The sequence below is a fragment of the Mycteria americana genome, assembly GCF_035582795.1.
Source record: "Mycteria americana isolate JAX WOST 10 ecotype Jacksonville Zoo and Gardens chromosome Z unlocalized genomic scaffold, USCA_MyAme_1.0 Scaffold_18, whole genome shotgun sequence".
Lineage (NCBI taxonomy): Eukaryota > Metazoa > Chordata > Aves > Ciconiiformes > Ciconiidae > Mycteria > Mycteria americana.
Window position 1 is genome coordinate 14,844,443 of NW_027445436.1, and position 18,261 is coordinate 14,862,703.

At 42.5% G+C, this 18,261-nt stretch overlaps 1 protein-coding gene across 5 annotated transcripts in view; it reads right to left on the minus strand.

Annotated features, from left to right (window-relative positions):
* The window catches only part of LOC142402915 (transmembrane protein 161B-like), a 61,392-nt gene extending 59,850 nt beyond the window's left edge, over positions 1-1,542 (minus strand). For 2 of the 5 annotated variants that reach the window (XM_075488879.1, XM_075488875.1), the window contains exon 1: positions 1,162-1,540. In XM_075488879.1, the coding sequence (XP_075344994.1) occupies positions 1,162-1,164 (3 nt within the window). In that variant the 5' untranslated portion in view covers positions 1,165-1,540. Of the gene's footprint in view, positions 1-1,161 lie in introns of all 5 variants that reach the window. The other 3 variants (XM_075488876.1, XM_075488878.1, XM_075488877.1) reach the window with 3 other exon arrangements.
* Between the last annotated feature and the right edge of the window lie 16,719 nt (positions 1,543-18,261).

The following is an 18,261-nucleotide window of genomic DNA, read 5'->3' on the forward strand; positions in this document are numbered from 1 at the left end:
AAAAGGCACATTTTATACCAGTATAAATGTAGTCCTAGGGTGCCCCATATCTCTCATATCTGGCAAGTATATTAAAAGTGGACTCAATCAACCCTGGTGTTGCAAGTTGTAATTAAGACCTAAATACAGAGTTCAACATATCTTTATAGTGAAGGGGGTGAGCTCATAAAATACTCATGTCTCCACTATTTAAACTAGAGATAGCCAAAAAACTTATGTCATTAGTAGCAATTACACCAGTCAAGCTTCGTTCTTCTTTGTTTCTGTCTGTATTACAAGAAGCTCATTTACAGTGAGTTATGCCAGATGCAATAGTTTGTGTCTATGCCAAGACATCTATTAAAAAAAGTCACCTGAACCCAGATTTCTCATAAATCCAATGCATTTGTATACTTCCAGAGCATATACTATAGCTCTGAAAATGAACTAGTAGTAATGCTAATGCAAGCATTTGGGAAAGCTTTTTAGATATATTTAAGATAACAGGTAACTCAAATCATTAAATGCTCTATTCTTTCTTGGCTATATGGGGTGTGAATATACATATATACAGGTATGCATGTTTCTATTTAGAGAAGTGCATCTTAAACCTGATACAGATCATAAAATGCAGCAATTTTCACAGAATCGTATAGGTTGGAAAAGACCTTTAAGATCATCGAGTCCAAACCAATTTTGTCTACTTCCAACTGGGAAAGAACCAAATTTGAAAATAACTACTGTGACATAAGAACACACCGGTATAAAGTCATTATGAGACTGAAAACAGAACAGTATTTCTCCAACAAGTACTAGTAACAGAGACCAGCTATAACACTTTTATTGGGGAGAGTTGGGGGTTGTTTTTTGTTTTTTGCTTCCCCTCTGCTCCAGTCATCCCCAAAACCAAGAGTTGTTACTGCAGCAAAGGCCAGGGGAGGGCGCAAAGCCTCAGCCCTAATTCACAAGAGAGCAGAGGAGCGAAAATGGCCCCTACCCCCAGCTCAGTATGGAGCCAAGAGAGAGAGCGCGATTCATAAGCGCCTCTCACCCACCCACCTCCTCCCAGTGGAGGAGTTACATCCCCAGAGACCCAGTCCCGCAGCCACAAGCCTCCTCCCAGCCCCTGCGAGGTCCGAGTCCCCCAACCGGCCCACATACAAGAGCTGTCCTCCCACTCACCATGGTGCTCGAGCTGCTCTCACCCGCCGCTGCTCCAGCCGCCCAGCCTCACCCTCCTCCAAGCACATAAATCCACCACTCCGCGCCACCGCCACCTCCACTATGACAGCCAAGCATCCACCAAACACCCACCACGCACCGGCTCCTACTTATCTCACACCTCACCTCACAGAGGTCACATCAGGACCCCACCAGCCAGAGGCCCAACTAAGCTGCCCTCCCAACTGCCTGCGCAGACGGGACCGTAGCGCGCCAAGGCTGCTCAATATTAGCCAACTCTGCACCTGCCGTTCCGCCCCCACATACGGAGGGTAACTAGACAACGAAAGGCACCCATCAGGGAACAAACCAAGCAAGTCTCTAGTGCCCTCCCCATCAGGCGCAGCAATGGTAGCTGGTTCTGCGCAGGGCGGTAGCGTGACCCTAACCACGTGACATGGGAGATCACCAGACTGCTGACCTCGCAGGAGTGAACGGGATGTTCCTCAGCTCCACTGAGAAAGAGCTCTGGGGGCCGGCTCGGCTCGGCCCCGCCCCGCGGCCGACTGTAACAGTGGCCCGGGAGGGGCGGGCGGCCGAGCTGTCTTCAGAGCAAGCATGCAGGCGGTCAGGGGGTGCTCAGGAGGAAAAGGGCAACAGAATCAATCCCGGGGAAGGAGGTGTCTGCTGAGAGACAAGCGCTAGTCTGGCGGGGGTTGAATTGAAGCCGTAGGCATAATGGCAGCTTCAGCCGTAGGGCATAATGACACCTCCACGCATGCGCCCTGGCACAACCCGGGGGGGCCGGGTGGAATGGCTGAGGTGCATACGCAGAGACGCCGGGGCCTCCTCTTGCGTCTCGGGTGCGGCCCGGTGGGGTAGGAGTGGGATGTGCTAGGCGCTTGCGTGTGCTGCTGAGGGTGGTGATGGTTTCTTCCCCCGGCGAGGCGGTTGGTGGCAGGTGTCTGTCTCTGCCGTGGAGATTCTTTCAGGAGACCCGCAATAGTGTGCACAGGCAGCAGGGCAGCTGGGCTTGGCACCGCTCTGTTCCCTTACCTCGGCCAACCCCGGCCCTTGTCGCCCCACCGGCCCCGTTAGCTTTCTTTTCCTGCCTGGGGGAATTTTCCTGCTATGCCTCCAGCGGCACGGTTTCGATCTGGAAGCATTGGAAGCTTTAGTTGCGAGTGATCGGCTCGCCCCCGTGAGCCACACTTTGTTTCTTGAAGCCAGTTCCTTCTCCATCTGTAGCCCCGGGATGGCTGGGGATTGAACCCTTACATGGTCCCCTGCACGGCTCCTCTCCGTGGTGATCCCGAGCTAGTGATTGCAGGTGGCACTAAGGCTGAAACACTGCTCCAGGAGCTCCTATGCACTCTCTTCTAGTGAATTATGAATAGACATGGTAATTAAAGATAATCACCTTTTTCCCTAACCTGTGTTAGGGTATTGTGAAGCCTGAAAAGCCTAGCCAGCCAGTAGCCTGAAGGGATCACAGTCCACCAGCAACAGGTGCATCAGACACACCACTTCCCAGGTTCAAAAGCACCCTAGCCTACCAATGCTAGTGTCCTGTGCTGCAGACACAAAAAGCAGTGCTGTCTGCCAATGTGGAGCTACTGTGTACATTGATGCTTAGACAAAGACCTTCCTTTTACTTGAGAGAATTCAAATGGTCTAGAAATAGCCTCTTAAAGAAGTGCCTGCAGATTCATTTTGACTTCTGTCCTGAGCACGAGAACAAGCATGCCTGTTGTATCATAGCACTACACCTGCATGAGCATAAAAGGATGTATGCTACTGGCATTTGACCTGGAAAAAATTTACCATGTTTCTGCCTTTAAGCAGCTCTTCAAGGCAAAAAATATTCACCCCAATCCACTTATATATAGTCACCATCATAACAGAACATGCCTTGATACCAGTTCCACCATCCCAAAAGAACAATTTTAAACTGTATCTATAACTGAAATAACAAAATATCTTTCTTGTAAATCCTACTTCTTTAAGTATACCAACACATTACTTCATGTGTGAACTGGAAACTGAAACACAAGAATTCTGCTTGAATAGAGAAATAGTATTTTTGGTATTTTGGCTAACTTTACCTGCCTTTCAGAGAATCCCAACAGAGAAGTTCAGAGTGAATCTAAATCTCACACCACACACAAATACTTAGGAAAAGATAATTTAATAACGATTGTCATGGAGACTTATAAACTATGACATTCTGACATTTTTAATTGTTCCTTTGAAATACATAGCAGCTAAAAGAAAAAACTGACAAAAAGCACTCAACATTACAATAATAAAACAATAGAGAAATAGAGAAAATAGACTTCAAAGGTAATCCGCTCAGATACAAGAGATTATAGTACCAAGGGTGAAGACAAGACGGGTTTGACCTATTTGAATTATTTTATTTTAGTTGGCAAGTCTTGGGCCTCCCAATTTATTAACACTATGATATTTCTGGCAAATGTAGCATGGTAGAGCAGAGCACTGTCAATTTAAAAAAAATAAAAATTCTAAAAGTATTCTATTTAAACTATTAATCATATATTCATGGTATACAGAGAATACCAAAGAAAATATGTAAGTTCTTAAAATAGAGTTATAACTGAACAACATTAATCTTGTTCCTAGTATAAGAAGTATAAGAACAATAAGAGATCTGATGCATTTGGAAAGTGACAATTTGAGACATATTTAGAACTTCTGAATTTAAAACTCTCAAAATATGTATATCTTTTGCAGGAAATTCATAATTTACCTATGGAACTCTTTGCCATGAGATTTCATTGCTGGTAAGAATTTAGTGGTATTTTATAAAAAATATGCAATTGAAATTGATAACAAGCATGGCTATTTTATGAACTAAAATAAAAATTATTTAATGGGTGGCTTGAACTCTAACAAACATGTTTTAGAGCCCTAGTATTTTAATTCTAGTATTGTTTAAAGGATGTTTAACAAAAATAATCAATATTCACACAAAAAAAGAGGAGACCAAAGTTGTTGTAAAAACGCCTTCCCCCCACCCCTCCCTTGTTCCCGGGCTTAATCTCACTCCTGGATTCTCTACCTCCTCCCCCCAAGTGGCACAGGGGGACAGGCAATGGGGGTTGCGGTCAGTTCATCACACGTTGTCTCTGCCGCTCCTTCCTCCTCACACTCTTCCCCTGCTCCAGCGTGGGGTCCCTCCCATGGGAGACAGTCCTTCACAAACTTTTGCAATGTGGGTCCTTCCCACGGGCTGCAGTTCTTCACAAACTACTCCAGTGTGGGTCCCTTCCATGGGGTGCAGTCCTTGAGGAACAGACTGCCCCAGTGTGGGTCCCCCATGGGGCCACAGGTCCTGCCAGCAAACCTGCTCCAGCGTGGGCTCCTCTCTCCATGGGGCTGCAGTTCCTGCCAGGAGCCTGCTCCAGCATGGGCTGCCCATGGGATCACAGCCTCCTTCGGGTGCATCCACCTGCTCTGGCCTGGGGTCCTCCACAGGCTGCAGGTGGATATCTGCTCCACCATGGACATCCATGGGCTGCAGGGAGACAACCTGTGTCACCATGGTCTTCACCATGGGTTGCAGGGGAATCTCTGCTCCGGCGCCTGGAGCACCTCCTCCCCCTCCTTCTTCACTGACCTTGGTGTCTGCAGAGTTGTTTCTCTCACATATTCTTACTCCTCTCTTCCGGCTGCTGTTGCACAGCAGTTTTTCCCCCCTTCTTAAATATGTTATCACAGAGGTGCTACCACCATCACTGATTGGCTCAGCCTTGGCCAGCGGTGGGTCTGTCTTGGAGCCAGCTGGCATTGGCTCTATCGGACATGGGGGAAGCTTCTAGCAACTTCTCACAGAAGCCACCCCTGTAGCCCCCCCTGCTACCAAAACCTTGCCACGCAAACCCAATACAGTTGTCTAGCATCGTTCTCACTTTTATATCTAGCAGGCCCCTTACATCATTGGGGTTATAAAGAAAGCTTAACATGACTGTGGCAGAACTGATTCTGGTCTCCATCACAATTACATCATGAAATAACCACTTTGCAACTATACTCTGATATGACAGCAATCTTAGCCTAGACAAAGGCAGAGTCTCAAGGAAACCGAGACTGGTTGATTGACTGAAAATGCAAATTTCTGTTTTAAGGGTTTCTCTGGTTGGGGCATTTACAATGTCTCTGTCCTATGCGCAGACACTTACTTTTGTTAAACCTATAGCAGTGTAATTATCTTTGAGAATTTTACTTTATTAATTTATTTGATACAGGCCAGTGGGTTCCAAGCTTAATGAAAAAGCACTTACCAACATACAAGTACACAGATGCATAAATCCATATGAATTTGTATATAAGTATTTACATACCACACTGCAGGACATATATGTCTTATTTCCATAGGAAATCAGAATAAAACCCCACTTCTATTTGTGCCACTAGTGTCTTTGTTTCACCTGTTTTTCCATGCCATAAAACAGAATGGTATGACTACAAAGTCTGTGGGTTCATTTTTTTTGTTTGTGTGTTTTATCTAGTCTCACAGGGCCTAAGTCTGGCCTGAATTTTCTAGATATTAACCCCACACACACACAATCTATCTATCATACTTTGAAATTATGAGCAAATTAATTTAACTATATATGAAAGTACATCTTTTCATATATTGATTCCCAAAGCTATACCCCCCCACATATATATAAAACTTGTGTTATCTAAAGCTCATACTCTTCCACATGAGAACACAATAGACAGATAATCAAACTGTAGGCTCCATGTTTGCCACTTAAAACAAGGCACTCCTTATTTTATCTACTATGTGTCACTTTTGAAGTGGTTACTCTTCTACTGTTCAATTAAGCTAACTTGAAATGTACTTTCTGATAGTGAACACATTTCATTTTTTTTCTAAAAAATCAAGGTATTCAGCAGAAAGTGCATTCTTGCTGAACAGTGTGGTAGAGCTAGAAAGGCCTGTGGTGTGTTTTGATTTTGCTTAACCACTACATGCTAAAAAGAGTCTTAGCAATAAATGTCTTTCCACAGTAGTATTTCCTTTTAAAAAACACCAAGTGGTTTTGATGTTTTCTTTTTTTTTTTGTACTGTACTTTAAGGTTTCATCTACATTGTTTTGATATACACTAAAGTGTTTGAAAAACAAAGTTATAACAGCAGCAATCAGAATGTAATTATATTAACTATGGGCCAGTACATTCTGTGATTTTTCAGAGTAGCATTCATGTGTAAAAAGTCTTATCATGAGTGAGCGGACTACAAATTGGCAAAGTATTCCAGAAGTGTAATGCAAAAAAATGTAAAGTTCTTTGGCATTTCAGTATTAGAGCCAATACCAGATGATGAACAGTAAATTCAATTCACCACAGACTGCAGGGGAATCTCTGCTCTGGCACCTGAAGCACCTCCTCCCCCTCCTTCTTCACTGACCTTGGTGTCTGCAGAGTTGTTTCTCTCACATGTTCTCACTCCTCTCTCCCAGCTGCCGTTGCATGGCAGGTGTTTCCCCTTCTTAAATATGTTATCACAGAGGTGCTAGCACCGTTGCTGATTGGCTCAGCTTTGGCTAGCAGTGGGTCTGTCTTGGAGCCAGCCAGAACTGGCTCTAGTGGACATGGGGCAGCTTCTGGCATCTTCTCACCGTAGCCACCCCTGTAGCCCCCCCTGCTACCAAAACCTTGCCACGTGAACCCAATACAATATCCCTGGTTACACTGCCTGTGCATTTCCTTCTTACACTTTAGTTTGACCAGGAGGTCCTTACTCAGCCATGCTGGTCTCCTGCCTTCCTTGCCTGATTTCTTACATGTGGGAATCGAGAGCTCTTGCGCTCTAAGAAAAATGTCCTTAAAGAGCTGCCAGCTCTGTTCAGCTCCTTTGTCCCTGAGGCCAGTTTCCCAGGGGGTCCCATCCACTAATTCCTTAAACAACTGAAAGTTTGCTCTCCTAAAATTCAGCATCCTGAGTCTACTCTTCACCTGGCCCATATCCCTCAAGATTGTGAATTCCACCAGGGCATGATCACTGCAGTCCAGGCTGCCACCAATCTTGACATCTCTAATTAGTTCATCTGTGTTGGTGAGGAATAGGTCCAGTAATGCTTCTCCTCTGGTTGGGCTGTCTGTCACCTGGATTAAGAAATTATCCTCGATGCACTCCAAGAGTCTCCTGGACTGCTTACAGCTTGCTGTGCTGCTTTTCCAGCAGATTCCAGGGTGATTGAAGTCCCCCAGCAGGATCAGGGCCTGCAAGCATGATGCTTCCTGTAGTTGAAGTAAGAACACTTTGTCAACAGGCTCCCCTTGGTCAGGTGGCCTGTAGTAAACACCAACCACAAGGTTTCCTTTGTTGGCTTGGCCCCTAATTTTTACCCATAAACTCTAATCAGTCATGCCCTTTTCAGTTATGCCCTTTTAGTTCTCTGAGTTTAAGAAGGAATAATAAAATATAATTTAAAAAATATTTACAAATTTTTTTTACAAAATTTAAAAAATAAAATATTCTGCTAGCATACTTTCTCATATAGAGGTACTTCCTCTAAAATTATTGTATTAACAGCCTGTAATATTATGGAATATAGGAAAACTAACACATATTGGAAATAAACATGTTTTTCATTCTTAAGCATTTTAGCCTTTTTTCCTAAGGAATTAAACTGTTTGCAATCACTCTGTGTTTGTGTGTGTGTCAGAGTCCAATACTCTCTGACTGGGTTCTTTTAGATATTCCATGCGCGGAAGGTGTAATGTTTAATATCAGATTTACTTATTTGAAGATAGTTGATGTTACATGGCATTTCTGATTTAGCAGAATGATACAAAATATACTGCATAACACAGTACAAATGTAAGTTACACTTAGCAAAATACAGCAATTGCAATACATAGTTCGATCACAGTACCAATGTGGTTCCCATTATGGGTCTCTATAATATGCTCACCATCACGACACTGGCATCCCCAGTCGCTGGGGAGGAATATGTGGGTTGAAGCCAGCTCAAGCCCATTGCTCTCTTCAAAATTCTTTTGTTAGTTGTTCATTTTTTATACTCTATGTTGGGCTGAGCCACATATTCACTCCCCCTGTGCTGGTCTGGCTAACTCAGGGAGACATTCACACTCTTTTAATGAACTCAGGAAAAAACATTTACACCACCAGTTGATCCACTCAACTGACATACCTGCTTATCTAAAACAAAGGCCATCCTCAGGTCTGGTCACCTTTGTGGTGAGATAAAGTCAGCTTCTTTGCAACAGCTGTGGTCAGTCACACCCTGCATTATTCCCTGAGCTTCACAGGCACATCGCCCTTGCCCATCTCCTCTGAGCCTTCTTCCATTGTAGGGATTTATTGGTCAGTCACAGTGTGTGTGCATGATAGTTTCTTAGTGTCCTCGCCTAGATACTTTAGAGCTTGTTGGCCATTTCCAACCAAATTTATCTCAAACATTAAGTTCCTACAAGTTCCATGAAAATGTGAAGCCACTGTAAAGAGACCTTCATTATTGCTACCAGCAAGGGTAAGGCTACAATGTGAACTCACCCCTTATTAAAATCTACGTGGAAGAGCACATGATAAGTGCAGGCAAAGCATCAGTTGGCCCTTATTCAGACATTAGTAAATCCAAGGACAAGACACAAACGAAAGCAATCTTCATTAGCTCTGCTGCTAATGTGATATTTGTACTCACATAAATTTGAGTCTGTCATTTAATAGCACACTGAAAAAGAAAGTTTCCTGTTTAAAAATCTTTTTTTTAGAATTTATTTACTCTTTCATGCAACAATCTGAGAGCTGTTCTTCACAAATGTTAAAAGAGCAAGTCTATGTCCTGCCTTGCAGATGGGCAGAAGTTTTCCCATATATATATGGGAAAATGTTGTCACTGGCTTCTTGATGAACACTTTGAGAATGGCTGTCTAAATTTAGGACTTCAGATTTAGACTTCAGTGAATACTGCCAAGTTCAATCATTTTTTAAAAAACAGGCCAGTTAGGTGACAAAAAATAGATTTATCAAAATGATTTTATGTACCTCTTGTGCAAATGGTGGTCTTCAGGCAAAAGAACTCTATCAAGCAAGCCCTTCCCTTCCCTCCCCTTCCCTTCCACCTCCTCTGTTCCAGGTAAATAGAGAAATGGACCTTTGCATAAGTTGAGAGAGATGTGTCCAGCATGCCTGTGACATGACAGCACTGGCAAAAGAAAATGTGCTTTCTCAATTAAAACCCAAATACTATGACCATTTATGTCAAATGAGAAATAAGCTAAGTCTGAGACTTCAAAATCATGAACCTGTTAGTGTCAAAAGCCAGACAAGAAAAAGAATTTTTCCTTCACACATCTTCATTTCCTGGCATGTGTATACATCTACATCCTCCATTGGTATAATTCTCTTGGAAAATAATAGGCTAATAGTAATTCTCTAATCAAAAGTGCGTATGCCAGTTTACCACTGAAGCATTCTAATAGGGTTTTTCTACTGAAAGACTTCACTGACTACGAGGAGGAAAAGAACTAAGTCAATGCTTAAATAGCCCCTTTGCTTTCAAAATGCTTCTCTATTCATTGAAACTGTTTGAGGTTTTTTTCCCCCCTTTTTGCGTGTTTTATAAAAAATTCAAAATATTTTTCTTTGTTTGTCTATGGAGAAAAAATAAAAACTAAGTTCCCTACAAAAATGTTTGAACTCAACTTAGTGGCTGAACAAGGAGACATCCGTAATGGGATATTAGTTTAGAAGTGGTTTGCAAATAGCAACATCAGTTAGATACAAGTGTTAACAAGCTCAAAAGACACACAAAAAGTATTTTAGCTATGAAAGTAAGCAAACATAATTGTGAATACATATGTATTTACATGTGCTTAATCCAGTCTACCCATATGAATTCCAAAAGATTGTAGAAGACATGGGGAATGTGAACTCCACCCCTAGTAACCCACTAGTAGCAGACAGAATTATGTCAATATTAAATTAGGGGGTGATTATGCTATCTTTTCCCTCTTCAAATCTCTGTTCAAATCACATCAGCAATACTTTCAGTCCAGTATACCCATTTTCCATTTCAGTCTCCTGTATGTGGCATCTTTGGGAGCATAAATCATGCAGAGACACTTCTGCTAAGGTCTCTTGGACTCAGGAGAATTTTTTTAATGGACCATAATTTAGAAACATTGTAAACAATATTGGCTGTCTTGGTAAGTAATATCTTATTTAGAAACCATATTGTAATACACATAAGGGAATTAGAACATTTTGCCTTTGGACATGACTGGGAACATGTAGCTGAGACATTTTCTCACACCACTTTTAATTCTATTTTCTTCTTTCTGTCCCTGTCTCCTGAGTGTTTTTGATCTCTGCTACATCTGCATGAATGCTATATCTGCATGAATACTTATGTAGCACTTATGAGTCGTGCATTACTTAAAAAAAAAACCCTGATGTAAGTTTTTTTAGCAACAGCACTTGCCTGATGCTTCCATTATGCTAAAAACTACAGTTACTTTAGATTTCATTCTTCCACACATCTTTAATTCTAATGTCCTGAAAAAGCAAGAAGAGACCAAATAACTAAGTGCTAATTATTGTTACAAATCAAACAGTAGTCCTGGGAATTCAGTCACAATCTCTTGTGGGCAGCAAGATCTTTAAACTCTCTCCTTCTCTCTTTTTCTGTCATACTCAATCATCATTCTGGTATAATTTTTAAAAATTAATTTTCTGTAAGAAAATTGATACAAACAGAGCAAGTGACAGCATGAATGTTAGACTTAACACAGGAGAAGTAAAGATGACATGATGCCCTTTTGATATGTCTATTCAATATTTACTGTCAACTTCAACTAACATTTATATAATATGAATATTTTAAAACAAACTCATTACTACATCCAAATACTTACTTGGGTAAATGTTACAACCAGCTCCACCCTCCCATGTTCCTTTAAATGCTAGCTAGTTGTCTGTGCAATGAAAGCAGAAAATCAGGAAATAATGGAAAATGAAATTGATTTGATAGCTCTGATTTGGCACATTGCTCCTTCATAGGAGCTCCGTCATTCTTTGTTTACCAGCAGAGTATCTTGAGTATTGCCTCTATAGTCAGAGTTGACATTTTAAAATTATATGATAATTTTCCAATTTTTATATTAACTTCAGCTAAGGTATTTTGGTATACATATAAGATAAATTCAAGATGCAAGAGAACTTGCCCTGGAACAAGGTAATAGTTGTGTGAACTACTGAAGTGTGAGCATATAAGGGTCATGGCTGTACTGTCAAACTAAGGTAGATATTCAGAAGAAAGTTGAAGTTATAAATACTGAAGATTCTGGTGTATACCTAAAGTGATCTTATGTTCTGGCATCTCTTTTTTCCCTCTTGTCTTGTCCAGGGCTGAATTTTTGTGACAGGCCAAAAAATGGACTGATGTACATAGGCTTTTAGGCAGTCATTGGCACCAAGTATTACATCCCCTTCTACATATCTGTCCCTATCAGCTCTGCTAGGAGGTTCCTTACTTGTTTGTTAGCCCTGAGCTAGCACCTTTGAATATGGAAAGCAATATAAGAACCAGATCATTCTGTCTTTTTCCTACTGTCTTGCAACTTGTGTCTTGCTCAGGTTTTATTATGCGTACTCTGGTATATATTCCTCTCTGTGCTTGACCCACAAGGAAAATTGAGTTTGGTACAGGTTCTAACCACAGAGGCTGACTTTTTAGCTTTAGCTGTAAGACTAATGTTTAATTTTAGAAGCTCTCAGTTCAATAGCCTGTGTTGGCCAAAACTCTCACAATAGAATATGATATTGTTATCTAGAAATTTTGCATTTAGTATGTATCACTGAGACATTTCAACATTAGATCATCTTCATGTATTGATTATTAGCTTTTTTTAACTTACATTGCTTTTTTTGTTTGTTTTGTTTTGTTCACCTACCTGGTTTGTTTGTTCAGTCTGTACTGAATGGACATCCTGACTCATAAAATGTAATAGATGTGATAGCTCATAGGATATATGAACACAATAATATGTAGGGAGCATGTGTTACAAAATCACCTACAAAAGATAGCTCTAAGGACCATGAGCAAAGGTTGAGCTTTATTAAAATAGGTGAGTTAACAACAGATACTTCAATAATATTTTCAAGGAAACTCACTGATCAGGAGCAGCCTCTTGAAGAGGGAAGGAATTTATCTAATTTACCATCTATTGACTAGTCCTAGAAAGCTGTTACCCAAACAGATCTCGGATTTTGCAGGAAAGAGTTGCCTATTGTGGTGGGTTGACCTTGGCTGGACACCAGGAGCCCACCAAACCACTCTATCACTCCCCCTCCTCAACAGGACACAGGAGAGAAAATATGATGAAAGGCTCATGGGTCAAGATAAGAACAGGGAGATCACTCAGCAATTACTGTCACAGGCAAACCAGACTTGACTTGGGGAAAATTAATTTAATTTATTGCCAATTAAATCAGAGTAGGGTAATGAGAAATAAAAACTAAATCTTAAAACACCTTCCCCCCACCCCTCTCTTCTTCCCGGGCTCAACTTCACTCCCAATTTTCTCTACCTCCTTCCCCCAAGTGGCGCAGGGAGATGGGGAATGGGAGTTGCGGTCAGTTCATCACACATTGTCTCTGCTGCCGCTTCCTCCTCAGGGGGAGGACTCCTCATACTCTTCCCCTGCTCCAGCATGGGGTCCCACCCACAGGAGACAGTCCTCCACAAACTGCTCCAGCATGGGTCCTTTCCATGGGGTGCAGTCCTTCAGGAACAGACTGCTCCAGAGTGGGTCCCCCACGGGGCCACAGGTCCTGCCAGAAAACCTGCTCCAGCGTGAGCTCCTCTGCACGAGATCACAGGTCCTGCCAGGAGCCTGCTCCAGCACGGGTTTCCCATGGGATCACAGCCTCCTTCGGGCGCATCCACCTGCTCTGGCGTGGGGTCCTCCAAGGGCTGCAGGTGGACATCTGCTCCACCGTGGACCTCCATGGGCTGCAGGGGGACAACCTGTGTCACCATGGTCTTCACCATGGGCTGCAGGGGAATCTCTGCTCTGGTACCTGGAGCACCTCCTCTCCCTCCTTCTTCACTGACCTTGGTGTCTGCAGAGTTGTTTCTCTCACATATTCTCACTCCTCTCTTCCGGCTGCTGTGTTCTCCGCAAGTTTTTTTCCCCCCTTCTTGAATATGTTATCACAGAGGTGCTACCACCATTGCTGATTGGCTCAGCCTTGGCTAGTGGTGGGTCCATCTTGGAGCCGGCTGGCATTGGCTCTATCGGACATGGGGGAAGCTTCTAGCAGCTTCTCACAGAAGCCACCCCTGCAGCCCCCCCGCTACCAAAACCTTGCCACACAAAACCAATACACCTATATATATGGTCAAATGGATTTAAGAAGTTGCTGCTGGCTGGCAACCCTCTTGCTATAAAGATTATTTGCATATACTATGTCGGTTCCTCTATTTTGATACAGTTAAAGCCTTTGCGCCATTTTCTTTACAACTTCCAACTGTCGAGCTACTGCCACATCAGCTCTAAATTACTCAGGTTTTATGGCTCACTGTATTTTTAAATTTCATAAGTTAGTGTATCATTTTGGTAACATGTAAAACTCCCATCTTAACTTTTGAAGATTATCAGTTGCAAATAAAGGGAATGCTTTTAAAAGCAGGAGAAGATGAAATTAGAACAGAATATAATTTGACTGGTGGAAAATTCAAAGTAATTACCCTTTAAAATAAATCTTTGCTTTTATTTTCACAAATTCTAATTAGTTTCTAAGAAGGTTACTGAAAATCCAAGTATCCTTTGATTCAAATCTTATGTGTTTACCTGTGAAGAACTGAAAAAACAACACAAAATTACAGAGATATAGATGCATAGATATTGGAAGTAGAACAGTTGCAGGCTCCTCATTCTGTTCTCACAATGTGTAGCAAACTCATAGATCAAATTAACCTAAGAAACTCTATCTGTAATTTTAAATGCAGTAAAAGATTTTGTCTTTGGGGGTTCTCTGCTGCCTAACTGCACTTATCTACAAAAAGAGACCCAGAAAATCTTCCTGTTGAAAAACACTAAGACAAAGGGGATTTTGCAGTGAAACAAGGTTTGTGGGATCTCCTTTTAAGACCCCTGGAAGACAGTTGAAATGGAGACATAGTTAAAGCACCTACTCTGAGATACTGCCAAGAGCTGCAGGGGTTCACAGCACCCATGTTGAGCAGAGCAACCCTGTGATTGCCTCAAAGCCAAAGTGCTGCAACTGCCTTGTCCCTTTTTAGCACACACAGCCTTAAAGCTGGACTCTAGGTATATCAATTTGCAAGATTTAGTCCTGCTTCTGGATGGGCAGAGTATTCTTTCCTTCTGCAGTGTGTACCATTCCAGTGCAGAGAGCAACACTGATGTTTGAAGACTAATCCATTAGGAAGGGTCATCTACTAACATCGCAAACTGTCTTCTGGAAAAGAAAAGGAGCCCTTCGAGGTTCATTTGCAGCCCAGGTTTTTGCCATCCTTAAGTCATGAGTTTCCTCCCCTCATTCCCAGCCACACAGGGAAGGGCAAAGGCACAGACCCATGGGCGAGGAGCGCCCCCCTGCTGCACGGGTGCTGCAGGAGGAGACGGCTTGGAGGGGCTTAGGGAGAGGGTGGTCATGGGGCCCGAAGGGGAGTGGAGAGAGCAGGGCAGGGCCACAGGCTGCCCCACGGAGCCCCCCATGGGCGTGGCAGCCGGGGCTGCACGGCGCGGCACAGAGCCTCCAAAGGGGATTATTGAACCTGGGACATAGTTGAAAGCAGATTACAAGAATCATTAAGAAGCCTTTCATGACAATAATACTGTGCACGAATTGCATCATCAGGATGCCAGGGTCCCTGAGGCTCTGGTGATCTTAGTCTGCTAAGAGGTGTTTTAAGGAAATTTAAATAATTAAAGAGGGTGTAGGTGCTTTGCCAAGACAAATGTTTGCCTCAAAGGTGCCTTATATCAGCCTTGATTAAACTGTGTGAGGATAGTGCTGTTTCAGTACTGGAAGAAAGCAGATATTGTGAGCAAATTGACTGTCACACATGATTTGACAAATTCTGATTTGTTTTTAGGAAAATGTCTGTTAATCCTATTAGGGGAAGGGAAGGAGAGAGGCATGAGTGAGCAAGAATCAGTTATATGTCTGGAGCAGCTGTAAAAAATTGGGTTCCAGTTGGGTCTGATTTACTGTCACACTTTTTGGTGATGGTTCCTAAATTCTGTGAATTGTGGTGTCATGTGGGTAAGGGCATCTCCGAAATAGGGGGCAGCAGCAGCGACTGTCCCTGGCCAAAGACTGCTCTCCTGGCTGGAGAGGGAGAGGGAAAGGGAAAGGGAACAGGAACAGGAAAGTTGGTGTTTCAGCAAATTGCAAGACTGCAGGATTTAACTCTCCTGCTGGGCTGTGCCCATTCTGTGGACAATGACTAACTTGGAGCCCTTGTTCTGGCCTGAACTACAAATGTCTGCATTCTTATCTGTGTGTTTATTTCTAGAAACACAGGAGGGATGGGACACAGTTTGCACTACCTAAGGCCACTTTGCAAAACCAAATATTATCTGCATCAGAATTTCAGCACCATGTCAGCATTGCTGGGGTTGCAGCTTTGCCCTGTCTATGAGGGTTTATGATATCCTACTGCAAAGGCGAATATTTCCCTTACATTAGCCTGTTTTGTATTTATATATGTTGATTGTTTGAGGAATGCAGTGTTTAGTTTTTTACATCTCTCTCATGCCCTTAATCACTTTTAGGTAACATGTTCATATTTGGGGGCTTTCTGAAAAGGCAATTAAGGCAATACCCAAAGTTTGGGGGCAGGTAGTAGGGAGATTTTCTAAGAGTGTTGCTTTGGGGTTTTCCTGAGAGATGGGAGGAAGAAATGAGTGGGTGGGTGAAGGACACCACAAGCCTGTCTCTTTTTTCAGATAGATGTTCAAAAGGTAAATTAGAAACTGCCTCCAAGGCGCAGCCAGAGTGGTTGCATGAACATGAGACAGATGCGTTGAAAACCATGGCAGAGGACTGCAGCACTGGTGTGAGTTGAACCTGTACAATACCCACAGGTAGGGCCCACACACACCTGCCTGTGTGCACACACATGCATGGACACACATGTGCATACAACTGTGTGTGGGTATAAGCACCCGGGGGGGGGGGAGAGGGGCAGAAGGGCATCCCACTTCAGAGCCAAACCAGCTGGTCGGATGGGGGAAGAGATAACAATTGGCTCGAAGAGATAATAATTGGCCTGTCTCCTTCGTGGCCAAGCAACCCCTCCCGCGGGGGAAGGCGATGGGGAAGAGCCCTAAAGAGCGGAGGAGGGGCACGGAGTCGAGCCGGGCTGTTGTCGGGGGCAGAGCCTGAGGGACAGGACGGCCCAAGGACAGCACCCGCATTTTGCCCACGTTTTCCTGCTGTGGATGTGCCCGTGGAAATGAATGGACACTTTGAAATAGTCCTTAGGAAATGCCCTTGAGAAAAGAAACAGCCTATGCTTTACATATAATCATTGGCTGCCCGTCTTCTTCATAAGTATTCAAATATTACTTTAATGATTGCTAGTGCAGACTTTTATTCAAGTTCAGGGGTTATTTTTTTATTTATTTTACCACCAACCACGAAGACCTACCTACATTTTGTACACCCCCAGACTGATGGATCTCCCTGGTTTTTTGTTTTGTTTGGCAAAAGACTGATTTTGAACCAGAGGGACGTTACAGTTGCCTTGTCAGTTAGTGTGATTTGAAAGTAAGTCCGTGCAGTGCTTTAGCCTGCCCTCAGTAATCAGGCTTTAGACTGGAAAAGCTTTGATTGTGGGAGTTGCCTTATTTGCATTGATGAGGATGAACCAGCTGCTGGAACATACAGAACTGCACCTGACACAATCATTGAGTTCAGGATTAGCACAGGGAATCAAGAATCCACTGTGCTATATGGCAATTTCAGCCCTACATTAGAGTCACTCATGCAAAATGACCCAAATTTGCAATGAGCGCAATTAACAATCCAAAGACGCATGTTAATTTAGGGTCTGACATTTTCTAGTATTTTACTTATTAAATATAACGATTATGTGCAGCTTAGTATTTAAGGCTGAGGAAGAATATCTGAGCTTTTCCTCTCCCATGAGCCCTCCCCCCAACATCCTGACTATAGTTCCTTATATTTAGGACAGGCAAGAAGTTTTGTACTCTTTAACCCAAAATATGTTTTATTTGTTCATTGTTTACAATAATAAAATAGAAGGGACTTATTTTTCCTTTTTTTTTTCCCCCAATAAGTGATCACTTCCAATTTATAGGACAAAACACTGCTCTGTTATCCCCCACTCATCTTCAAAACATATGCATGCCTAAATCACTTACATTTCATCTCCATGGTAGGGGGATGTATCACCAAAGTTAAACTGCTTAGGTTAGAATCTAGCAAAGTAGTTTCCCTCTGCACCCCCCAAGGTTGTTGAATTTATAATAGAGATCAAAATCAGGGATCTATTTTCCCATGTCTTTTGTGCATATAGGTACTGAAATTCTAACTTATGCTTTGAAAAACATTTTGCAAAAAATGGAATAAATGATAATTTGAAGCAAAAGCATGCAGTTCAAAAACTAAAGCTCCCATTGGAGAACAGAAAATTTAATGAGCTTTTAATGGAATGCAGTGCTCAGAGTAGTAAATTATTTGTTAGTTGATAATGCAATCAGCATGCTGATTAAGGTTGCTTGTTTTTTTACTAAACATTAAATGAGTGAAGAAGGTTAGTCCTTGTTCTGCTTGGGGGGCTTTCATGAAGCAAATGGACATTCAGAACAGAGATTGTCAATAAGGTGAGTGTGTCATTTGATATACGGTGATAAAATACTTCTGATAAATATTTAAAAGCATTTTAAATCCACAATGTTCACCTTGTATATAGTGAAATCTGTTTAAAGAAACAATGGGCCTAAAAAGGCCATCCATGAATCCCTGTTTCTCTCTAGGAAGACAGATATATTTTATTTGGTATTTTTTAGTATTACCTTCAGAATGCACATTTGGATGTAAATGTAGGCAAATTATAGAAT